The sequence below is a fragment of the Salmo trutta genome, chromosome 31, assembly GCF_901001165.1.
Source record: "Salmo trutta chromosome 31, fSalTru1.1, whole genome shotgun sequence".
Lineage (NCBI taxonomy): Eukaryota > Metazoa > Chordata > Actinopteri > Salmoniformes > Salmonidae > Salmo > Salmo trutta.
Genome location: NC_042987.1, coordinates 30,788,314 through 30,815,419, shown reverse-complemented (window position 1 = coordinate 30,815,419; position 27,106 = coordinate 30,788,314). Strand labels below are relative to the sequence as shown.

At 42.7% G+C, this 27,106-nt stretch overlaps 1 protein-coding gene across 1 annotated transcript in view; it reads right to left on the bottom strand.

The window, feature by feature from the left end:
• The window catches only part of LOC115169935 (calsyntenin-2), a 275,046-nt gene that overhangs the window by 6,000 nt on the left and 241,940 nt on the right, over positions 1-27,106 (bottom strand). The window contains exons 9-13 of the mRNA XM_029726080.1: positions 17,857-18,019; positions 6,388-6,554; positions 5,932-6,080; positions 974-1,185; positions 671-838 (exon numbers count right to left, since the gene is read on the bottom strand). Of these exons, the coding sequence (XP_029581940.1) occupies positions 671-838; positions 974-1,185; positions 5,932-6,080; positions 6,388-6,554; positions 17,857-18,019 (859 nt within the window). The remainder of the gene's footprint in view (positions 1-670; positions 839-973; positions 1,186-5,931; positions 6,081-6,387; positions 6,555-17,856; positions 18,020-27,106) is intronic.

Genomic DNA, 27,106 nt, shown 5'->3' with positions numbered 1-27,106 from the left:
TTGGTCACAAATGGGTCTTCCAAATGAACAATGACCCCAAGCATACTTCCAAAGTTGTGGCAAAATGGCTTAAGGACAACAAAGTCAAGATATTGGAGTGGCCATCACAAAGCCCTGACCTCAATCCTATAGAAAATGTGTGGGCAGAACTGAAAAAATGTGTGAGCGCAAGGAGGCCTACAAACCTGACTCCATTACACCAGCTCTGTGAGGAGGAATGGGCCAAAATTCACCCAACTTATTGTGGGAAGCTTGTGAAAGGCTCCCCGAAACGTTTGACCCAAGTTAAACAATTTAAAGGCAATGCTACCAAATACTAATTGAGTGTATAAAAACCTCTGACCCACTGGGAATGTGATGAAATAAATAAAATCTGAAATAAATCACTTTACTATTATTCTGACATTTCACATTCTTAAAATAAAGTGGTGATCCTAACTGACCTAAGACAGGGAATTTTTACTCTGATTAAATGTCAGGAAATGTGAAAAACTGAGTATAAATGTATTTGGCTAAGGTCTATACAAACTTCTGACTTCAACCGTAGGTAGATAAAGAGAGAGGTATGTAGAGAGAGAGAGGTAGGTTGAGAAAGAGAGATCTGGGTGCAGATATAAACAGGGGTTAAGTCAGCTGATGTATGTAAACTTCTGACTTCAACTGTACATACCATATATGGATATTCCTGAGGTGGAGTTTGTGGCGTCCAGGTGTTTCCCCATTAGAGAGCTGTGGTGAATCTCCAGACTCTCTTGCTCCGGGTTGAGCTCCTCTCCGATCACCAGGACATCACAGTAATCCAGGTTGTGCATCGCCTCCAGAACACCAGGCCTGTAGACTATACACATATACACAAACGCACACAAAATCAAACACAGACATGGATGCACAAACACACACTTATACAACTTGACTAGTTGGGATCACATCATGCTGATCAACATGTATCCACGGTAACCGCCCCCTCACCCACCTGCGCTGAACGGCACACCGTCACCCTTGGTTACAGTGCTGGTGATGCGCAGCTCCTTGAAGGGTGCTACGCCCATGGCTCCACGCAGGTCGGCGGCAGGCCTGACGAGTTGATCTGAACCAGCGATGGTGATCCGTGGCTCGCTCGGTGGCAGGACCATTACTAAAGCCTTAATGTCTGGGATGGAGATGCATATGTCCTCCCCGAAACACCTGAGCTCCCAGGAGGAGAAGAGAAAAGTAGTAGAAAACGGAGATAGACATTAGTGTATTGAAAGATGATGCAAAAAGTGCACCTTATTTTCCTCAGGTCATGATTGTTCAGGCCAGGGCAGTTTTTGTAGATAACTGGCCTACAGATAAGGAACAAGAGGGTAAGAGAGATTAGGGGAACAAAATTGCCATTTCATACTGGAATCGAAATAAATTGCATTGTGTGGCACCGTTAATGAGTGCTTTCACCCAAGAGGACACAGCCTAAATACTCTTTCTGGTCCTGGTAATGAATGACTTGGCACTTTTCATTTTAATTTCAGAGATCAGAGACAGTTACTGCAAAGACAGATTGTGATAGAGGCAACTGTGAAAGTGGACTTCTAATATTTGTCAAATTGTTTTTGCAAGTGGTCTCTGTTGGCAACGAACTCTATAGCTTTTCAGAATATTTGGGAGTGAGTGATGTGCTTTTGAGACAGATGGCTCGAAGCTGCCCATTTCCAATAACACACACACAAACCCCCGCACACACACATTCACATACGTATACTTAATTATCAAATTTTCTCATCAACACAATTGACATGAAACCCCCAAACAAAGAAACATTTTAATGTTATATTTCTACATTCACTGTACCTACCTCCTACACACTTGTGCCTAGGGGTAAGGGCTTAGGGGCTAGGAGTTGTTTCTGGATGTGACATTCTCTCTGACACCTTTCACAGTTACTACTGTTTACTGTCCTTACTCAGACGAAGTTGCCCCTAGTCACTGATTTAAGATCAGTTTAGCATTTATCCATACTAGATTGTGACTTGGGGAGGGTAAGCTGAACCTAGATCTGGGATCTAGATTCTAAGGGCATCCTACCCAGAGCGAGGAGCTGCCCTGCCACCCAGGCAGTCTGGGGGAAACAAGCTGGCTGTCGTCTAAGTTCATTACAGTTTGAAGGGGGCAGAGTGAAGTCTCTCAGGATTAATACAAACGCTGGCGCCTAAAGCCTCGAGAAATTACGCTTTTCAAGGGTTGGTGAAAAGTGCTCTTCACTCGCTTATTTATTCATATATTTACTTTCCCACGCTAATTAAAAACAGTCTATTTCTTTATATGATAACAGTGCTTCTGGCTTTACTAGCTAAAAGTACTGATTGGACTGCTTTCCCATGGTAATGACTTGCACTAAGTCTAGGCCTAAATAAAGCCTGTATTTAGATGCGTTGTTCTCCTTAACTAAATAACAGACTGGCTTTGAATGGGATGACTGTATGTGTGTGTCTGTGTATTTACATGTATTTGAATAGGAAGAGTGTGTGTTGTGTGTCAAATCAAAATCAAATCAAATGTATTTGTCAAATGCGCTGAATATAACAGGTGTAGACTTTACAGTGAAATGCTTACTTATGTGCCCTATCCCAACAATTCAGAGTTAAAAAGTAAGAAAAATAAGCAAAAAAGGAAATAGTAACACAATAAATGAACGTGGCTATATACAAGGAGTACCGGAACAAAGTCAATGTGGAGGGGTACGAGGAGTTGAAGTAATATGTACATGGAGGTAGGGGTAAAAGTGACTAGGCAATCAGGATAGATAATAAACATAGTAGCAGCAGCGTATGAGAAGAGTGTGAAAGTGTGTGTGGCGTCAGTATGCATGTTTGTGTGTGTGTGTGTGTGTGTGTGTGTGTGTGTGTGTGTGTGTGTGTGTGTGTGTGTGTGTGTGTGTGTGTGTGTGTGTGTGTGTGTGTGTGTGTGTGTGTGTGTGTGTGTGTATAGAGTCAGGTGAGTGTGCATAGAGCCAGTGCAGGAGAGTCAGGGCAAAAAAAAAACAGGGTCAATGCACACCAGTATTTCTACTTGCACATCCTCATCTGCACATATATCACTCCAGTGTAAATTGCTAAATTGTAATTACATCGCTACTATTGGCCTATTTATTGCCTTACCTCCTTACATTTGCACACACTGCATACAGATTTTTATATTGTTTCTATTGACTGTACATTTGTTTATTCCATGTGTAACTCTTTGTTGTTGTATGTGTCGAATTGCTTTGCTTTATCTTGGCCAGGTCGCAGTTGTAAATGATAACTTGTTCTCAACTAGCCTACCTGGTTAAATAAATAAGAAATACAAAAATAATAAAAAAATGTATGTATGTGTATGTCTGATTAGTTGATCTCCATAATTACCTAACAATCTGGCTTTGAATAGGAAGTGCATGTGTGTGCCTGCTTGCGTGCACCTGCAATCGTGTGTGTAGATTTATCTGATAAGCAAAATTGGCTGTAACTCCACAAACAATTACCCCGAACAACATCGGTAAAATATTTGTGGGGTGTAGCACCGTCGCCACTCTAAACTAGGGCCTGTCATGCCAAATAGTGTCCCCCAGCCAAATAGTGTCCCCCGGCCAAATAGTATCCCCCGGCCAAATAGTATCCCCCGGCCAAATAGTGTCCCCTCTGCGTCACAATGGGATCTGGACCTCACTAAATAAATGCTACTTGACCAGAAACACTACTAAGGGGTTGCTTCCCAAACGACACCCTGTTGCCTACATATTCCCTATGAGCCCTGATCACAAGTAGTGCACCATGTAGAGTATAGGGTGCAGTTTGGGACACCTCCAGGCACCATGTAGAGTATAGGGTGCAGTTTGGGACACAGCCAGGCACCATGTAGAGTATAGGGTGCAGTTTGGGACACAGCCAGGCACCATGTAGAGTATAGGGTGCAGTTTGGGACACATCCAGGCACCATGTAGAGTATAGGGTGCAGTTTGGGACACAGCCAGGCACCATGTAGAGTATAGGGTGCAGTTTGGGACACATCCAGGCACCATGTAGAGTATAGGGTGCAGTTTGGGACACAGGCAGGGACATATAGAAATATGTCTGCTGAGTAGGAGAAGCCGTCTCTCTATACAAGGCAGCGGTCTGAGTTCTCCTGAGTTAGAATAATCCTATTACAGCTCCTGTGACAGGAGTCCACTATCCACCACAATCGTCCATTTAGATTTGGCCGAACCCTCCCTCACTGTTTAACTGTGAACAGGTGTAGACACGTATACAAGGCACACACACGCAGACAGACACACACACATACTACACACACACACACCTTTTTGACTTTTCTCCCAATCCTTTCTCATTGCTGTTCTTCTTTGGGCCTGTTTCATTCCTTATATCACACTATTTCTTTCTCTCCACTCATCCACTCTCACTTCCTGTCTTGTTTTGGGCCTGCATTTGTTTACCAATACATTTCATTAACTCCTATAAGACTGCACAAGTCTCTCTCTTCTCTCTCTCTCCTGTTAGGTAATGGCATAAACACATGAGCTGTTACAGATACATGCAAAACATTTCTTTTTTTAAACCAAGTGCCCTCTGACCAACAGCAAGCATTGAAATCCAATAACTTTTTCTTGAAATGGTGACTAGAGGAGGGGGTAGAGATAGACAGAGAGGGGATAAGGCAATAGAGGGAGACAGAAAGAGAGAGAGACACAAAACGAGCCCGCCAGTCACCCACCCAGCCAGCCAGCCAGTCAGCCACCCAGCCAGCCAGCCACCCACCCAATCAGCCAGCCAGTCTTAACAGAGCTATATTCGTCTAATGATCAACTTTCTCTCTCTGAGTGCTCTCTGGACTGAGAAACCCTGACACAGCAGATTGCCTTCATGGCCCTCATTCATATCCTCATCATCAGCTGATGAGATGTTGGCCCCTGCACCAAAGCTCCATGGCAACCACGGCGCAACGGCAACCCAGCGGCCCTCTCAGCCATGGCGTGCTGGGGCGGAATGCTGTGGTTACTGAGGGGAGATGTAAAGAGAGGGACATGCCTCTCCCCTCTAACACTCCTGATTAGCACATCAGACACAGAGAGACCACAGGCCGCTCCAGACAACACACACACACACAACCTGGAACGTACACGTGTACACACTAACCTCGAGAGCGCGTCACACACACGGATACACACTGACCCGGGGACACACAGAGAGCAAAGGCAGAGACTCGGATGTACACACACACACACACACACACACACACACACACACACACACACACACACACACACACACACACACACACACACACACACACACACACACACACACACACAGACACACACAAACACACACACACACACACACACACAAACACACACACACACACACACACACACACACACACACACAGACCCGAGGACATGCAGTTGAAGGACTCCACTTTCACTCAGTAGATTCTCTATCTTTTCTCTCTCTCTCCCACCATCAAAACACTTCCCCCTCTCTTTCCCCAGAGAACCACATTTCTTTACCTCTGCTGTATTTGTTTGTGTGGAATACACAAATGAAGGCTTGATAAACACATTCTGTGAAGTGATACAAGTCTTTCTGTGTGCTTGGTGTGAATCATGTTTGTGTGTCTGTGCGCTCAAGCAGCTGTGTCTTTGGGCTTGTAAACTATGTGTGAGAGAGTGAGGAAAAGAGGTTGAGGAGTGTGTGTCTGTGTGTGGGAGACATATTACTGTGTGTGTCTGTGTGTGGGAGACAGATTACTGTGTGTGTCTGTGTGTGGGAGACAGATTACTGTGTGTGTCTGTGTGTGGGAGACAGATTACAGTGTGTGTCTGTGTGTGGGAGACAGATTACAGTGTGTGTCTGTGTGTGGGAGACAGATTACAGTGTGTGTGCGTACACATACACATCCATAGGGTTCCATACTCACTGTACGGTGGTGGTGATGTGTAGCTGTCTGAGGCCTGCTGTGGGGAACTGGCGTGAGTTGATGTAGGAGACCTTGGCCATGGCTGTGTTGACACTCTCCAGGTCCTCTCCCTCCATCACCAGCACCGACTGGGCTGGGTTGAAATGGAACTGCACACACAGAATTACACATGAATCAACACATCGATACTAGAGGTGAAGTTCATTTACTGTGATGTCTTGCGAAGGTCTTGAACCTCTCGATTTGTACCGTTTCTACATGGATCGCCTTAAAAAGAAATACTTAACCTAGGAGTATAATCATACTTATCAGATTGATGGTGATTTTTCAGATCTCCTAACAGTACTGTTTGTAGAACACAGACGTTATGACTTATAAGGGTAAGGTGTGTTTGTAGATTTTTGTCTGTTTATATGTGTTTGTATGTGTGTACCAGCATGTCTGCAGAGCTGTCACCTTGATGTCCTTGCCCAGGCTCTCCAGTGAGTGGATATCCAGTCCTTCCTTACAGGCCTGTAGACAGGAGATGACTTTCTGGGTCTCGATCCTCCCTGGCCGGATGGTCAGCCCAGACAGACTGCCCCGGAAGAACTGGGTGAACCGTGGGGTGGACACCTCACCACCTAGGGAGGAGAAGAGGAAGGATGGGAGATCAAGGTTTGTTCAGTTCAAAGCTGCATCTCAAAACGGCTTCTGATGAGATCACGTCCTCTCCTTCATCTGCTCTGATCTGAAACTACAGCGCAGGTGAAAGCAATATTGTCCTGGCCTCTATTATAATATAAGAATATGCTTTGGTAATTCTTTATTATACAGTCCTTTACGCTTTATTTACTCGGTCTAAGTTAGAAATTACACTTTAAGAAAAGATTTGAACCTACATAACTAACCTTTCAACAAGACTAACCTTTATAAATAAAGGTTTCAATAAAGGCTAACAGAGGGTGACCTTTGTTACCACATTTCCTAAACATCAGGTAAATACCAAGCCAAACAGTACTGTAAAATAAAGCTGATAGCGTGACTACGGAAATGCCAGACAGTTTTGTTTGCCAGCTCCCATCTGCTCTCCCCACTTCTTTTTTAAAGCGACTGTCAAAACAACAAAATAAAAACATGTCCAATGTGAGGTAGATTTGGGCTCAGAGCGTCAGGGACATGAGACCTGTGAAACGCTGCCGTTGTCTTATTGAGATGAGTGTGTGTGCGTTTCCTCTTTGATCCACTGGCAGATGGAACTGGCAGTTCGCTAGTCGCTATAGTAACGTGCTAACGGCCCCAGAGCCGGGTCTCGCCACCTGCATCGGCTCCAGACTTATTGCTTCTGATTTTTGTATTATTATGGCGTTATCAATTAACTGTTGTGGCACCGAAGGACAGATTGAGGGAGCAGATTTTGGCCTCATTTCAGTATCGTCCTACCAAAAGAGGATCATTTCAACACGTTCAATGTGTATGCCTCAGTATGCTAGCATATGCCATTTCTGCACATCTGGCAGTATAGTATTTAAACCTGCAGTGAGAAAGATGGCAATTAAGTTTAAATCAACAGTTTGACTTTGCTCTATTACGAAAAGAGAGTAGGTTCAAGATTATGGTTAAGAAGAGGTAGGACATGACAGTAGGCCTAAGGCCAGCAAAAGTTGCTCTGCACTATACTTCCCTAGTAGGGAAGTATAGTAATTACACGGCATACATTGCTTGTCTACTCTGCTGAAAAGCACCGTTCAAAGCAATCTCCATAAACGTTTCCCCAACGAAAATGGGTAAAAAAATCTAATAAACTCTGTCGTTCTAGTCTCAAGTCACAAATCTTGTTTCGATTTGGGGGAGCTAAAATTATGTCTGGGGCCTTTCGTTCCGCGTGTCTCTTCATTACGTTGTTGATTGTGTGCAGGGTGGTGGGTACTTAGAAAGGCAATCCTGTTCACTAATGGTCTGCAAAGTTATCAGTTGCGGCTTAGTGAAGCAGCTTCACTGGGTTGTAATACCCAAAGAACTTGTCTTCCATTCAGACTGTCTTAATCCCTTCTGCAGGGCTTTCTCACACAATCACAGATTCATGGAAAGAGAGAGGGAACAAGAGAAAAGAGAAAATTGCAATCAGGAGCCAGATTAAAATAAATTCAAATGACACGGAAATGCCGTTGACGTTGGACCTCGATGCCTCAAGTGGGGCTCGTGATTTAGCTGTATCCATCTCCTGGACCTGCTCCCCCCAGCAAACACATTTAAATCATTATTATTTTGAATCATAAAAACTATGGTAAGTAGTGCTTCTTCGTTCCAATGGGATCATTAGCCTCCTCTTTTCAAGCGGCTGGAATGGACAGCCTGTGTTTCCTGTTTGATGTCTCCAAGGTTGAGCCTCTTTGATTTGAAAAAGAATGACTCGATGTTAGAGGTTGTTTCACGAGCCAATGCTAACTAGCGTTAGTGCAATGACTGGAAGTCTATGGTAACTAGGTCGACCAATTTGACCAAACGTGTATTTTTCCATTTATAAACACATTCTATGTGTTAATCAAATCAACCCATTTGTTTTCCCTCAACCCTTGCTCTCTTTACGGGACACATGTATGCATCGCATGCACGTGACCAATAGAGCCTGAGCTATAGCATATCATAATCACATCAATAAATTGGTTATAACAAACTCTTAAGACGTGATAGCAAAATGGATGCAGAGGACGTGACAAACTTGAAACGGGGGAATGTTTGTTTACTGGTTGCTCAGGGGGTAAAGGGGTAGTCGATTTGTGGAATACATTTTACTAGTTGTGACAAAATACTGGAGATCAAGAAAAAGAAGGTGAGAAGCTCTGTGTGCATATTATATGTGCCAAACAGGTGCTGTTAGATTACAATATCATTATTCTGACCGTTTGGAACAATGCAAACATTAAATAAATTATAAGCATACCAGAGAGTCTGTTGTAGTTTTATTTAATTTATTTATTTATTGAAAAGCCTTTATTACAGCAAAGACTAAAAACAGTCACATTAATTTGTGAATGCAATTTCCGAAATGGAACGGTTTCTTTCTTGTTTACGCTAATTATTCAAAGGTTGCTTTGTTATTTTATTTTAAAACTAAGATCCTTGATTGCATTTCAAATTATGAATGTGTCATGGGTGTCGTTGGGTTGTAATGACCAAAATGCAGCAGGAATGGGGATGCTCATCTTGATTATTTATTAAATAAAGTGAACACCAAAAACAACAAAAACGAAGAACGACAGACAGTTTAACAGGCTATAATAACAACAGCAGTGCTAAAGACAACTACCCACAAAATCCCCAGGTGAAAACAAGCATCTAATATATGACTCCCAATCAGGAACAACGACGTACAGCTGTTCCTGATCGGGAGCCACACGAACCACACAGAAATAGACAGACTAGAAAACCATAGAAAACGAACACTAGAACATATACTCAAACCCCAGACTACATAAACCAAACACCCCTTTAATAATACACAGAACCCCAACCATACAAAACAAATACCCTTCTGCCACGTACTGACCAAATTATAATACAATTACTCCCTCTGCTGGTCAGGACGTGACAGAATGACTTGTATGCTCTGTGATGACATTAATGAATGAATGATTGATACAGCAGCCTACAGCATATAGGTATTGAAATCAAATCAAACTTTATTTGTCACATGCGCCGAATACAACAAGTGTAGACTTTTCTGTGAAATGCTTACTTACAAGCCCTTAACCAACAGTGCAGTTCAAGAAGAGTTAAGAAAATATTTACTAAGTAGACTAAAATAAAAAATGATAATAAAAAGTAACACAATAAGAATAACAATAACGAGGATATATACAGGGGGCACCGGTACCGAGTCAGTGTGCGGGGGTACAGGTTAGTTGAGGTAATTTGTATGTGGGGGTGAAGTGAATATGCATAGATAATAAACACCGAGTAACAGCAGTGTACAAAAGGGAGGGGGGGGTCAATGTAAATTGTCCGGTGGCGATTTTATTAATTGTTCAGCCGTCTTCTGGCTTGGGGATAGAAGACGTTGAAGAGCCTTTTGGTCCTAGACTTGGCGCTCCGTGGGGGAGCAGAGAAAACAGTCTATAACTTGGGTGACAGGAGTCTGACAATTTTATGGGCTTTCCTCTGACACCGCCTATTATATACAGTGGGGGAAAAAAGTATTTGATCCCCTGCTGATTTTGTACGTTTGCCCACTTACAAAGAAATGGTCAGTCTATAATTTTAATGGTAGGTTTATATGAACAGTGAGAGACAGAATAACAACAAAAAAATCCAGAAAAACACATGTCAAAAATGTTATAAATTGATTTGCATTTTAACCTGTTTGGGCTAGGGGGCAGTATTGAGAATTTTGGAAAAAATATGTGCCCATTTTTAACTGCCTCCTACACCAACTCAGAAGCTAGAATATGCATATTATTGTTCAGGTTTGGATAGAAAACACCCTAAAGTTTCTAAAACTGTTTGAATGGTGTCTGTGAGTATAACAGAACTCCTATGGCAGGCAAAAACCTGACAAGGTTTCATGCAGGAAGTGGCCTGTCTGACAAGGAGTCGTGCGTCTTGCATCTGTTTATTGAAAAGTAAGGATCTTAGCTGTAACGTGACAATTCCCAGGGCTCCAATAGGCTCTCAGAACCCGCGAAATACCTGAAGGTTGACGAGGCGGCCTCTGGCTGAAACAAATTATCGCCTTTGGTAAGTGGCGGATCAGAGGACCATTGAATGAGGCGCATGCACGATTCGCCCCCGTGGAGAAATTTAATTCGGCTGTTTAGGCTCATTGCAGATTCCCAGTCGGAATATTAGCGCTTTTCTACGAGATAAATGGCATAACAATTGGTTTTAAACAGCGGTTGACATGCTTCGAAGTACGGTAATGGAATATTTAGACATTTTTTGTCACGCCAATGCGCCATGCGCAAGACCGTGATGTAGCATTCTGATAGTGTCTAGAACTCACGAACAAAACGTCGCTGTTTGGATATAACGATGGATTATTTGGGACCAAACCTACATTTGTTATTGAAGTAGAAGTCCTGGCAGTGTATTCTGACGAAGAACAAGCAAGGTAAGAACATTTTTCTTATAGGAAATGTGATTTTGGTGAAGGCTGAACTGGTTGGGTGTCTAAATAGCTAGCCCTGTGATGCCGGGCTATGTACTTAGATTATTGCAAAATGTGCTTCATCCGAAAAGCTATTTTAAAATCGGACATATCGAGTGCATAGAGGAGTAATGTATCTATAATTCTTAAAATAATTGTTATGCTTTTTGTGAACGTTTATCGTGAGTAATTTAGCAAACTGTTAGTAAATTCCCCGGAAGTTTGCGGGGGGTATGCTTTTTCTGAACGTCACATGCTAATGTAAAAAGCTGGTTTTTGATATAAATATGAACTTGATTGAACAGACATGCATGTATTGTATAACATAATGTCCTAGGTGTGTCATCTGATGAAGATCATAAAAGGTTAGTGCTGCATTTAGCTGTGGTTTGGGTTTATGTGACATGATATGCTAGCTTGAAAAATGGGTGTCTGATTATTTCTGGCTGGGCACTCTCCTGACATAATCTAATGTTTTGCTTTCGTTGTAAAGCCTTTTTCAAATCGGACAGTGTGGTTAGATTAACGAGATTCTTGTCTTTAAATAGCTGTAAAATAGTCATATGTTTGAGAAATTGAAGTAATAGTATTTCAAACGTTTCAAAAATCGCGCCACTGGATTGAAGTGGCTGTTACGTAGGTGGGACGAATTCGTCCCACATGCGCCAGACAGGTTAATGAGGGAAATAAGTATTTGACCCCTCTGCAAAACATGACTTAGTACTTGGTGGCAAAACCCTTGTTGGCAATCACAGAGGTCAGACGTTTCTTGTAGTTGGCCACCAGGTTTGCACACATCTCAGGAGGGATTTTGTCCCACTCCTCTTTGCAGATATTCTCCAAGTCATTAAGGTTTCGAGGCTGACGTTTGGCAACTCGAACCTTCAGCTCCCTCCACAGATTTTCTATGGGATTAAGGTCTGGAGACTGGCTAGGCCACTCCAGGACCTTAATGTGCTTCTTCTTGAGCCATTCCTTTGTTGCCTTGGCCGTGTGTTTTGGGTCATTGTCATGCTGGAATACCCTTCCACGACCCATTTTCAATGCCCTGGCTGAGGGAAGGAGGTTCTCACCCAAGATTTGACAGTACATGGCCCCGTCAAATGAAGCGGCGAAGTTGTCCTGTCCCCTTAGCAGAAAAACACCCCCAAAGCATAATATTTCCACCTCCACGTTTGACGGTGGAGATGGTGTTCTTGGGGTCATAGGCAGCATTCCTCCTCCTCCAAACAAGGCGAGTTGAGTTGATGCCAAAGAGCTCCATTTTGGTCTCATCTGACCACAACACTTTCACCAGTTGTCCTCTGAATCATTCAGATGTTCTTTGGCAAACTTCAGACGGGCATGTATATGTGCTTTCTTGAGCAGGGGGACCTTGTGGGCGCTGCAGGATTTCAGTCCTTCACGGCGTAGTGTGTTACCAATAGTTTTCTTGGTGACTATGGTCCCAGCTGCCTTGAGATCATTGACAAGATCCTCCCGTGTAGTTCTGGGCTGATTCCTCACCGTTCTCATGATCATTGCAACTCCACGAGGTGAGATCTTGCATGGAGCCCCAGGCCGAGGGATATTGACAGTTCTTTTGTGTTTCTTCCATTTGCGAATAATCGCACCAAATGTTGTCACCTTCTCACCAAACTGCTTGGCGATGGTCCTGTAGCCCATTCCAGCCCTGTGTAGGTCTACAATCTTGTCCCTGACCTCCTTGGAGAGCTCTTTGGTCTTGGCCATGGTGGAGAGTTTGGACTCTGATTGATTGATTGCTTCTGTGGACAGGTGTCTTTTATACAGGTAACAAGCTGCGGTTAGGAGCACTCCCTTTAAGAGTGTGCTCCTAATCTCAGCTCGTTACCTGTATAAAAGACACCTGGGAGCCAGAAATCTTTCTGATTGAGAGGGGGTCAAATACTTATTTCCCTCATTAAAAGGCAAATCAATTTATAACATTTTTGACATGCGTTTTTCTCTATATTTTTGTTGTTATTCTGTCTCTCACTGTTCAAATTAACCAACTATTAAAATGATAGACTGATAATTTCTTTGTCAGTGGGCAAACGTCCAAAATCAGCAGGGGATCAAATACTTTTTTCCCCCACTGTAGGTCCTGGATGGCAGGAAGCTTGGCCCCAGTGATGTACTGGGCCATTCGCACTACCCTCTGTAGCGTCTTACAGAGCAGTTGCCATAACAGGCGGTGATGCAACCGGTCAGGATGCTCTCGATGGTGCAGCTGTATAACGTCCTGGGGATGCCACATTTTTAAGTCTCCTGAGGGGGAAAAGGTTTTGTCGTGCCCTCTTCATGACACTCTTGGTATGTTTGGACCATGATAGTTCGTTGGTGATGTGGACACCAAGGAACTTTCTGTCTGAAAGATATCAGTTTGTCTCTGTGGATGGTTTGTCCTCTGACAAATCAACTGTAAATGTCGGTGTTCCTCAAGGCTCCGTTTTAGGACCACTATTGTTTTCACTATATATTTTACCTCTTGGTGATGTCATTCGGAAACATAATGTTAACTTTCACTGCTATGCAGACGACACTAACTTTCACTGCTATGCAGGCTGTACATTTTGATGAAACATGGTGAAGCCCCAAAATTGCCCTCCCTGGAAGCCTGTGGAAGTGGATGGCTGCAAATGTTATACTTCTGAACTTGGACAAAACAGAGATGCTAGTTCTAGATCCCAAGAAACAAAGAGATCTTCTGTTGAATCTGACAATTAATCTTGAAGGTTGTACAGTTGTCTCAAATTAAACTGTGAAGGACCTCGGGTTACTCTCGACCCTGATATCTCTTTTGACGAACATATCAAGACTGTTTCAAGGACAGCTTTTTCCCCATCTACATAACATTGCAAAAATCAAAAATGATGCATAAAAATGTATCCATGCTTTTGTCACTTCTAGGTTAGACTACTGCAATGCTCTACTTTCCGGCTACCCGGATAAAGCAATAAAAAAACTTAAGTTAGTGCTAAACACGGCTGCTAGAATCTTGACTAGAACCAAAACATTTGATCATATTACTCCAGTGCTAGCCTCTCTACACTGGCTTCCTGTTAAGGCAAGAGCTGATTTCAAGGTTTTACTGCTAACCTACAAAGCATTACATGGGCTTGCTCCTACCTATCTTTCAGATTTGGTCCTGCCGTACATACCTACACGTACGCTACGGTCACAAGACGCAGGCCTCTTTATTGTCCCTAGAATTTCTAAGCAAACAGCTGGAGGCAGGGCTTTCTCCTATAGAGCTCCATTTTTATGGAATGGTCTGCCTACCCATGTGAGAGACGCAGACTCGGTCTCAACCTTTAAGTCTTTATTGAAGACTCATCTCTTCAGTAGGTCCAATGATTGAGTGTAGTCTGGCCCAGGAGTGTGAAGGTGAACGGAAAGGCTGGAGCAACGAACCGCCCTTGCTGTCTCTGCCTGGCCGGTTCCCCTCTCTCCACCGGGATTCTCTGCCTATAACCCTATTACGAGGGCTGAGTCACTGGCTTACTGGTGCTCTTCCATGCCGTTCCTAGGAGGGGTGCGTCACTTAGTGGGTTGAGTCACTGATGTGATCTTCCTGTCCAGGTTGGCACCCCCCCTTGGGTTGTGCCATGGGGGAGATCTTCGTGGCCTATACTCGGCCTTGTCTCAGGATGGTAAGTTGATGGTTGGAGATATCCCTCAAGTGGTGTGGGGGTTATATCCTGCCTGTTTGGCCCTGTCTAGGGGGATCATCGGACGGGGCCACAGTGTCTCCCAACCCCACCTGTCTCAGCCTCCAGTATTTATGCTGCAATAGTTTATGTGTATGTGGTGTCATCACTGAACATTTGAACATCTTGGCCATGTTCTGTTATAATCTCCACCTGGCACAGCCAGAAGAGGACTGGCCACCCCTCATAGCCTTGCTTCCTCTCTAGATTTCTTCCTAGGTTCTGGCCTTTCTAGGGAGTTTCTGTACAGCACGTTGTGACATCAGCTGATGTAAGAAAGGCTTTATAAATACATTTGATTGATTGAACTTGAAACTCTTGACCCGCTCCTCTAAAGCCCCGTCAATATTAATGGGGGCCTGTTCAGCCTGCCTTTTCCTGTAGTCTGTAGAAATATAGGCCTAAGTAAGTTATGTTATTAAGACTAAACAGGATGCCTACAGCTTGATTGTGGTTATACAAGGCTGCTATATTAAGCTCACAAATGATAACGACATTACTTATTATTATAATAATGAGGATCATAATAGTAATAATTACAATAAGAATGAGATTATTATACATTTGATTTTTCAGACAATTTGGAACAGTGTAAACAACACTAAATAAACTATAAGTAATAACAAAGAGGCTGTTGCAAAAATTAAAAACAGATGAATTTGGGAAATTGTTTATCCGACATGTTGTGGTTGCATGAGGCTTAGTGCTCACAGAATCAGTAGGCTATTAACCTCTTACATCTACACGTTCCGCTAGCGGAACGTCTGCTCCAATATCCAATGATGGGCGGGGCGCGAAATTCAAACTCCTCTAAATCCGAAAACTTACACTTTTCAAACATATGACTATTTTACAGCTATTTAAAGACAAGACTCTCCTTTATCTAACCAAACTGTCCGATTTCAAAAAGGCTTTACAGCGAAAGCAAAACATTAGATTATGTCAGCAGAGTACCCAGCCAGGAATAATCACACAGCCATTTTTCAAGCTAGCATATCATGTCACATAAACCCAAACCATATCTAAATGCAGCACTAACCTTTGATGATCTTCATCAGATGACACACCTAGGACATTGTGTTATACAATACATGCATGTCTGTTCAATCAAGTTCATATTTATATCAAAAACCAGCTTTTTACATTAGCATGTGACGTTCAGAACTAGCATTCCCACCGAACACTTCCGGTGATTTTACTAAATTACTCACGATAAACGTTCACAAAAAGCATAACAATTATTTTAAGAATTATAGATACAGAACTCCTCTATGCACTCGATATGTCCGATTTTAAAATAGCTTTTCGGATGAAGCACATTTTGCAATAATCTAAGTACATAGCCCGGCGTTACAGGGCTAGCTATTTAGACACCCTGCAAGTTTAGCCTTCACCAAAATCACATTTCCTATAAGAAAAATGTTCTTACCTTGCTTGTTCTTCATCAGAATACACTGCCAGGACTTCTACTTCAATAACAAATGTAGGTTTGGTCCCAAATAATCCATCGTTATATCCAAACAGCGACGTTTTGTTCGTGCGTTCTAGACACTATCCCAACGCTAAATCTCGGCTACGAGCATGACGCAAAATATGACAAAAAATTTCTAAATATTCCATTACCGTACTTCGAAGCATGTCAACCGCTGTTTAAAACCAATATTTATGCAATTTATCTCGTAGAGAAGCGATAATATTCCGACCGGGAATCTGCCTGTCTGTAAACTGAGGAAAAAACCGAAAGCCGGGGGCGGGGCGTGTCACGCGCCTAAGGCTTAGTCCATTGACTGACCACTCAGCTTTTGCTCTCGTGTGCTTCAGCCAGGGCTTTGAATTACGTCATTCCTGTTTTTCCCGGGCTATGAGAGGCCATTGTTGACGTGCGAAGTGTCACGTAAGAGCAGAGATCCTTTGTAAACGACAGAGATAATAAAGAAGGGCAAGAAATGTTCAGACAGGGTACTTCCTGAACAGAAGCATCTCAGGTTTTTGCCTGCCATAGGAGTTCTGTTATACTCACAGACACCATTCAAACAGTTTCAGAAACTTTGGAGTGTTTTCTCTCCAAAGCTAATAATTATATGCATATTCCAGTTTCTGGGCAGGACTAATAATCAGATTAAATCGGGTACGTTTTTTATCCAGCCGTGAAATTACTGCCCCCTAGATGTAAGAGGTTAAACAAACACTCAAACAGAAGCAGGATCTGTCTTATTTCTGTAGATATACATGGATGATTTATAAAGCCAGGCACATTTAACAGTTAGGCTATTGATTATAGGCCTAATTGAGTTGGGGTTTCCTCTCTCCTCATTTTTCTTAGACAATTAAGTCAAGGGCTGTTTTCTCATTTCCTATCTCCGCTGCTGCCTCCGCCGCATTGTTCCCAACACCAATATGCTGTTTAACTATTATGCACATAGCAACATGGTCTAGGAAAAGGCGCCAATTCAACAGTGCTGCGGACAACGACCACTATCCAACGTGGGAAAAAGCGTTGTTCTTACCATAATATAACCATATACTGTACAATTAAAGTAGCACATGTCTTAGAGTGATGGACTGTGCCATCCCCATGGCCTCCACAATGGATCAGTCCACTCAGACAGGCGCAAATCAGACAGGTGTCTTGTACACCCTGAACAATTTTTGCCACTGCTCAACTGAAGAAATCTCAGTCGACCAACAGCCTATCGACCAGTCAACTAAATGGGGTCACCCCTAATGGTAACAGCTAGCATGCGCTAATGCTAGTTAGCAACCGAGATAAAGCTAGTTAGCAACTTCCTTCAAACTGTACAAAGACACCCCAATGGTAATGCTCAGGGAAATGGCTGAAACATGATATGAAACATACATAGGGCCCTTTTCAATGAAACCCAATATGCAGGGGTTTCTGGGATATTGAAAACCTCTGCATTCTTTGTGTGCTCTGAGATAGCATGTCTGAATCCAAGAGAAACTCCCTCCCCTCCCTTTATTTTACAGTACAAAATATTGTTATTCTGGTACGGTGCCCATATTAGGACAGCCTCAGAGTTTCAAGGAGTTGGAATGAACACAGGACAGTATATAAGAGTCTATAATGACCTTGCCAGCAGGCACCCACTGTCAGCTGAGTGTCGATTGACGAGGGATGGATGGGCCAATCGTCCGTCACCAGGTAGGGTTCGTAGGTCACGCCATCCACAAAGAGCGTCACGGCAGGAAACTCCACGTTGATCACGTAGTAGTGCCACTCCTTATCACAGATCTGTAAGACATAGGGACATGACGTTAGCATTGAGTTAAACCCACCAATGAGTTGTGTAGATCTAGTTGGTATTTAAGCACATTGATAATCACCTTCACACATCATTGGATTCAATAAGATATAATACTGTAACAAACTAACCCATGTGGATGATATTTCTTAAATTAACAATTTATTTATGGTTATCATAAAGCCCAAACCCAACAATGCATGTTTGGAAGTCTCCCAACCAATCTCAGTAATGAAATACACATTAAACTTAATTCAGATTCATCCCGCTTCTCTCTTGTTAATTTGTTCTCAGGATAATTAATGAAGTTTAACTGTAAGGAGTCGCTCATTAAGGGGACATGGATTTACGAGCGCTGAGTCAGGGGACCATCACACAACTTTTTCATTAAGCCCAAAACACTAACTTATTCCAAAACCTCCCTGGGGGAAGAACCAAAGCCTGTCAAATCCAGCCCAGCAGTCAGTCAAGCGCCAGCCAATCGAAAGGAAATTGACCCAGCTCAGCTCTTATAATAATAGTGTTATGTTCCCCCCTGGCAAGTGTCTAGTGTTGAGATACTTCTAGGGAGAAGTTGGCCCCTCGCTCTGATCTTGAATCAGCTTTTAACTCCCCAACTGTGAGTTGTAACTATCAGGGGGTACACTGCGAAACTGACCTTGGATTAGACGTTTGAGGGGCAATTGCAGCGTACATGGTTGAGATCTATTGTGGAGGGAGATAGCTGTCAAATAGTAGTACTGCAACACTGCAGATGATTGGATAGAATCCCCCACGCACAGAGCTAGGATCAGCTTTCAACTCCCAATTCAACTCCAAACTGGCTTTAGATCAGAAGTTGAGGGAAACTTCATTCTATTAAATCAACTATATGGAGGGAGATAACTGTCAAACAGTGTGTTTGTAGATGTCTCCAGAGTGCTCTGAGGGGTTTATCATTCAAGTAATGCAATCTCATGCTGCTGATTTACCAGTGAGCCTTGAACAACCTCTCTAGTCAGCGCACAAGGCAGTCAGGCATGGCTAACTCCTTCCCTGATGCCTCGCACACCCAGGAAGCCTTTCATGCTCACAAACATGAGGCATCATTTAAAATGTTGTTTCCTTTAATCAGTGTGAGTAAGACCGCATTAGGTCGCTCGCTGTCGGTAAACACTGATATGCGGCCCACGCAGCGGTAAACACTGATACGCGGCCCACACAGTGGTAAACACCGATATGCAGCCCACACAGCGGTAAACACCGATATGCAGCCCACACAGCGGTAAACACCGATATGCAGCCCACACAGTGGTAAACACCGATATGCAGCCCACACAGCGGTAAACACCGATATGCAGCCCACGCAGCGGTAAACACCGATATGCAGCCCACACAGCGGTAAACACCGATATGCAGCCCACACAGCGGTAAACACCGATATGCAGCCCACACAGCGGTAAACACCGATATGCAGCCCACACAGCGGTAAACACCGATATGCAGCCCACACAGCGGTACACACCGATATGCAGCCCACGCAGCGGTAAACACCGATATGCAGCCCACACAGCGGTAAACACCGATATGCAGCCCACGCAGCGGTAAACACCGATATGCGGCCCACGGACGCATGCAGGCGCACACACACACACACACACACACACACACACACACACACACACACACACACACACACACACACACACACACACACACACACACACACACACACACACACACACACACACAGGTGTCGCTGTCACGCTGTGGAGAGTAAAATGTCAGAGAGAGACCTCCTGTAACTGACTGATGTCTCCTGGGAACAACCACTCTCAGTAGCTTCTCTCTGACTATTCTCTCCAGGGAGATACCACGCCACTCCTCACTGCACAGACCCTCCTCTGATCTCCCTCTCTGGGTACTACCGTCTCTCTACCGGCCTTTGAATGCCTCTCTATGGAACAGGTTCACTAACTAAGCATTTTGCACCAGGCAAAAAAAAATTCCAGTCATAAAACACCAAACAGAAAGCTAAAGCAAAGCATGTAACAGTATTCATTTAAAATGTTCCTTGAAATGTCTTAACCATCCTCTTTGCCCTTACTGTTGCCTTTTTGTTCTGGTCTCTATGGTTAATATCCTCTGGGAAACACAGGTGTACATTTTTTCACCTGGAGAAATATAGCAAATCTGTCCCTATGTGTCACAGTGATCTCAGAGAAGCTGGATTACATGTACTGGTGGTGCTGGTTGCTATTTGAAAGACTATGAGCATGTTGAATTACAGATCATACTTTTGTTAACTCTATAAACTGCTGGTCAGGGGCTCGTAAGTAAGCATTTCATTGTAAGGTTGTATTCAGCGCATGTGACTAATAACATTTGATTTGATTTGAGTCCACCTGTGGTAAATTCAATTGACTGGACATGATTTGGAAAGGCAAACACCTGTCTATATAAGGTCCCACAGTTGAGAGTGCATGTCAGACCATGAGGTCAAAGGAATAGTCCGTAGAACTTAGAGACAGGATTGCTTCGAGGCACCGATCTGGGAAAGGGTACCAAACATGTCTGCAGCATTAAATGTTGTGTAAGTTAGACTTATGTCCACAAATGTACCTATTATATGTACAGTTGATATCGGAAGTTTACATACACCATACATTTAAACTCAGTTTCATAATTCCTGACATGTAATACTAGTAAAAATTCCCTGTTTTAGGTCAGTTAGGATCACCACTTTATTTTAAGAATGTGAAATGTCAGAATAATAGTAGAGTGATTTATTTCAGCTTTTATTTCTTTCATCACATTCCCAGTGGCCAGAAGTTTACATACATTCAATTAGTATTTGGTAGCATTGCCTTTAAATTGTTTAACTTGGGTCAAATGTTTCGGGTAGCCTTCCACAAGCTTCACACAATAAGTTGGGTGAATTTTGGCCCATTCCTCCTGACAGAGCTGGTGTAACTGAGTCAGGTTTGTAGGCCTCCTTGCTCACACACACTTTTTCAGTTCTGCCCATAGATTTTCTATAGGATTGAGGTCAGGGCTTTGCAGAGTTGGGACCGTCATTGTTTTACAAGTCACAAGTAAGTCTCAAGTCTTAGCACTCAAGTCCCAAGTCAAGTCCCAAGTCAAGACAAGCAAGTCTGAGTCAAGTCTCAAGTCAAGACCGTCAAGTATCAAGTTCCCAATAGTGATCGACTATCGAGGATTGCTATAGGGCACAATCGGGCAATGTAGGCTTGTACAAAGTCGCCCAACTATAACACACACACACACACACACACACACTCACTCTCTCTCTGTGTGGTTACAGTAGGCTAACGTATGTCAATGGTTTTAGGAACAGCAGTAACATCAGGCAGGATTTAGGCTACCAACTGCCTAGCCAGTTGTAGCTCAATCTTGGGTGCAATGATCACGTTCCTGCACTGACTGACTGTGTGGAGGCTCATTGATTTAACGTGACGTTAGCCTACACGATACACTAGTAAAGTAATAAAATATATAGCTGCCGGCTATATTAGCCACGACTTACCGTTCCTTGTGCAGCTTCAAATTATTGCGCCTCTGTCTGTAATTTTCTTCCCGCATGTTTTGCAAGTTGCAATCCGTTTTTTGTTAATACAGCGTCGTCTTTACATCCGAAAATAATAATTTGGGGTATCATCTTTCCAAGGGCTCCATCTGAATTCACCCTGTCAACGTTCCTCTGCACTGCCATGCACAACTTTTTCTCAGCTGGCACAATTTGACTGGCTGCTGTCCGATTCAAACTATAATCCTTTAAATGAAGAGTTGATAAACTGCACACTTTTTTTAATAGCATAATTTGTAATATTTGGGCTTGGGGAGGGTATCAAGTTAGGTCGAGTCAAAAGGCTCAAGTCCAAGTCAAGTCATGAGTCATTGGTGTTAAAGTCAAAGTCGAGTTGCAAGTCATCATATTTGTGACTCGAGTCTGACTCGAGTCCAAGTCATGTGACTCGAGTCCACACCTCTGGGGCTTTGTGATGGCCACTCCAATACCTTGACTTTATTGTCCTTAAGCCATTTTGCCACAACTTTGGAAGAATGCTTGGGGTCATTGTCCATTTGGAAGACCCATTTGTGACCAAGCTTTAACTTCCTGACTGATGTCTAGAGATGTTTCAGTATATCCACATCATTTTCCTTCCTCATGATGCCATCTATTTTGTGAAGTGCACCAGTTCCTCCTGCAGCAAAGCACCCCCCACAACATGATTCTGCCACCCCCGTGCTTCACGGTTGGGATGGTGTTCTTCGGCTTGCAAGCCTCCCCCTTTTCCCTCCAAACATAACGATGGTCATTATGGCCAAACAGTTCAATTTTGTTTCATCAGACCAGAGGACATTTCTCCAAAAAGTATGATCTTTGTCCCCATGTGCAGTTGCAAACCGTAGTCTGGCTTTTTTCTGGCGGTTTTGGAGCAGTGGCTTCTTCCTTGCTGAGCAGCCTTTCAGGTTCGTCGATATAGGACTCGTTTTACTGTGGATATAGATACATTTGTACCTGTTTCCTCCAGCGTCTTCACAAGGTCCTTTGCTGTTGTTCTGGGATTGATTTGCACTTTTTGCACCAAAGTACGTTCATCTCTAGGAGACAGAACGCGTCTCCTTCCTGAGCGGTATGACGGCTGCGTGGTCCCATGGTGTTTATAGCATACTATTGTTTGTACAGATGAACGTGGTACCTTCAGGGGTTTGGAAATTGCTCCCAAGGATGAACCAGACTTGTGGAGGTCTACCATTTTTTTCTGAGGTCTTGGCGGATTTCTTTTGATTTTCCCAAGATGTCAAGCAAAGAGGCACTGAGTTTGAAGGTAGGCCTTGAAATACATCCACAGGTACACCTCCGATTGACTCAAATGATGTCAATTAGAAGCTTCTAAAGCCATGACATAATTTTCCAAGCTGTTTAATAAAGGCACAGTCAACTTAGTGTATGTAAACTTCTGACCCACTGGAATTGTGATACAGTGAATTATAAGTGAAATAATCTGTCTGTAAACAATTACTTGTGTCATGCACAAAGTAGATGTCCTAACCGACTTGCCGAAACTATAGTTTGTTAACAAGAAATTTGTGGAGTGGTTGAAAAATGAGTTTTAATGACTCCAACCTAAGTGAATGTAAACTTCTGACTTCAACTGTAAATAGTTTATTATTGGTGAATGCCATAATCTAGTTATTTTGTAGATACTCCTCCCTATTAGCTGAAATCATATTTTTTCAAAACCATTTTACCTGTGGCTCTAGCTATTTGGTCCGAACCTAACATTGAATCATGGGAATTTGTTGCAGATGTTGCCTCCCTCCGAGGCTCGTGTTGCTAGGCAAACCCCCTGCACTTGCCCGGGCAGGCCCCAGCTAAAGCCAGTTTGGGAAGCTTACTAGCAAACGTTTGTGCTATGAAACTAAATAAATACTGCACTCTGACATACAAAACGTATTTGCTAGATTCATGATAGTGTTAGACAAAGCAAGGAAAGTGAACTTCAAAAAGTGATGTAGTTTTATTGGGATTTTCAGCTGTTGTTGGTAAGTAATGAATCTGCTAGCTTCTGAAATAATTTATTCATCCTTTAAGCATCTCCTATAGCTCCTATAGCTACACGGATTGAGAACTGTCGTGGAAAATTACGTAATTAGTCATGCTATCCTGTGTTTTACTGCTTAAAACCTCTCTAGGACATATGGGACGGTATCGTCCCACCTCGCCAACAGCCAGTGAAATAGCAGAGCGCCAAATTCAAAACAACAGAAATCTCATAATTCAAATTTCTCACACATACAAGTATTATACAACATTTTAAAGATAATCTTCTCGTTAATCCAACCACATTGTCCGATTTAAAAAAGGCTTTACGGTGAAAGCATAGCATTAGATTATGTTAGGACAGCACCTAGACAAGAAAAACCACACAGCCATTTTCCAAGCAAGGAGAGGCGTCACAAAAACCAGAAATACAGCTAAAATGAATCCCTAACCTTTGATGATCTTCATCAGATGGCACTCATAGGACATCATGTTACACAATACATGTATGTTTTGCTCGATAAAGTTCATATTTATATCCAAAAACCCCATTTTACATTGGCGTGTAATGTTCAGAAATGTTTTGCCTCCAAAACCCGCGGTGAATGAGCACATCAATTTACAGAAATACTCATCATAAACTTTGACAAAATGAGTGTTATGCACAGAATTATAGATAAACTTCTCCTTAATGCAACCGCTGTGTCAGATTTCAAAAAAGCTTTACGGCGAAAGCAAACTTTGCAATAATCTGAGTACAGCGCTCAGATATCAAAACAAGCCATACAGATACCCGCCATTTTGGAGTCAACAGAAGTGACAAATAACATTATAAATATTCACTTACCTTTGATGATCTTCATCAGAATGCACTCCCAGGGATCCCAGTTCCACTATAAATGTTTGTTTTGTTCGATAAAGTTCATATTTATGTCCAAATACCTCCATTTTGTTTGCGCGTTTAGTCCAGCACTCCAAATTCACTAAGCGCGTGAGTTTAGTCCAGACAAAAAGTCAAAATAGTTCCATTACAGTTCGTAGAAACATGTCAAACGATGTATAGAATCAATCTTTAGGATGTTTTTATCATAAATCTGTAATAATATTCCAACCGGACAATTCCATTGTCTTTAGAATTGAAAAGAAAGGCAGCTCGCTCTCACGGCCACGCGCATGTTTGAGCTCATGCCAATTTTCCAGACACATGACTGAATCAGCTCTTATTCTCTTCCCATTCACAGTAGAAGCCTGGAACAAGGTTCTAAAGACTGTTGACATCTAGTGGAAGCCGTAGGAAGTGCAAAATGACCCCACAGCCACTGCGTATTAGATAGGCAATCACTTGAAAAACTACAAACCTCAGATTTCCCAATTCCTGGTTGGATTTTTCTCAGGTTTTTGCCTGCCATATGGGTTCTGTTATACTCACAGACATCATTCAAACACTTTTAGAAACTTCAGAGTGTTTTCAATCCAAATCTACTAATTACATGCATATTCTAGCTTTTGTACCTGAGTAGCAGGCATTTTACTTTAGGAATGTTTATCCTCCAAGCTACTCAATACTGCCCCCCTTTACTCAAAAAGTTAAAGAACAGTCTCTTGTTATATGCTAGTGTTTTTTCTAACCTGATACAAACTTGTCTTTGTGTGACTTAGTCATAAGACTGGGCGTATAGCTAAGATCCATTTAGGTGCGACATCCCATGGGTTTACTATCTGCAGGAAGTCAGCTGTGTGGAACCTTGCAGGAAGGAGCACATTATAGTGTGACCAGTGACAAAACACAGTTACACGGTTGAGCCCTTGTGCTATCAACCTCGGGCTATCTTAATCTACACAGACAAACGAATCACCTTTTACACTATGTTCCGCCCGTTTCCTCACATCTGCTAAACCGTCACATAGACAAAATAAGTTGTACTTTTTCTATTAAAGCAGAGACCCGACTATGTTTGTTAAGCTTTCAACTCTGAACCATTCTTGGTGATGGCTGATTGCTTCATTTTTGCAAATCTTATAATAAAATTGTTGTTTGAAAGAATCTGCAGTCTCTCTTCCTATAGAATTTCTCTGACAGAACTCAAAGCTAGGATCCTATCAAGCTATAGGACAACAACAAAGACAGAATATTTAATCACCTCATCACTTTATGTTTGCCATCCATGCTTGACTTTAACGACAACAGAATAAGATGTGACAGTGAGGTGTACACACTGTTCATTCTCCATACCTCCTTCACAACATAACTAATGTCCCTAAAGCAGTGATTATGTAGCTATTACAGAACGGTGAACGCAGAATTTTTCACCAGCTTACAGTACATGCGCCTTGTAATGAAAAACACATAAGGCATTAATCTTAGCATGACAGGAGGAGGATCAGCAAGTTAAACACACACACATAAAAACAATCTCTGACACACACATACACACAATCAATCTCTCTGCATCTGTCTCATGCATACACACACGTAGATGCAGACAAAGACACACACACACACACAGCTAGGCACTGTGTAAATATCAACAGAGACATCTGTTTTCTCTCCACCTCTTGATTCACTTTGGTTTCACTGTTAATCTGTCTGTTGTCAGCAGATTGCATCTTGACCTTCAGATCTAACAAAAGTGTTGTGTCCCATTGACTTGCTCACCAGCCACGTATAGGCACAAGTGTAATGTTCTTCTGAAAACAATTTTTTTATTTTATTTATTTATTTTACCGTTATTTTACCAGGTAAGTTGACTGAGAACACATTCTCATTTACAGCAACGACCTGGGGAATAGTTTCAGGGGAGAGGAGGGGGATGAATGAGCCAATTGTAAGCTGGGGATGATTAGACAGCCGTGATGGTATGAGTGCCAGATTGGGAATTTGCAAAATTGTGCTACGCCACTAAAGAGCGTAAAAAAATCTCTGACAGATCAGCGTGTCTGTTCGACCCATTCAACCAATTCCGTTTCTATGACGCATTAGCGGAAAGTGATTGTGGTCCTAAACGACCCACCCACTTCCTGTGAAAGCATTGTTGGACTCTGATGAATACGACCCTGGACTCTGACACAATAGAGGTGGGAGAAGGGGATGAAATTAGGTGACAGCTCTCCCTCTCCTTTCTCTTCTCCCTGATAAGGAGTGTATGTTATATGTGCTCCAGTACACAGCTACACATCATAGCCTACTGAAGCATGAGATTGGCTAACTGTTGGAAGTGGGCCGATGATGTCAAATAGAATTCTGGGGCCCCCACCGTCACGATCTCTTCCGGGCCTCATAAACAATAAGGTCCTCGCGGAGAGCTGAAAATGGTGTAACACTCTCTTAAGTCATTTCCTCTGGTACGAATGATTAAGCGTGGAAATAGTAGTGTAAACTACAAGACTGTCGTGTCAAATGAATAGAGAGTTTAATACGTTTCGGTCCCGGGTTATTACATTTCTGCAGTGGCCCACAGAAGGGAATGTGATATAAAACAATGGAGTTTTGAGGCAAAAGAGTTGATGTTAGGTACATTTGAATGTTATT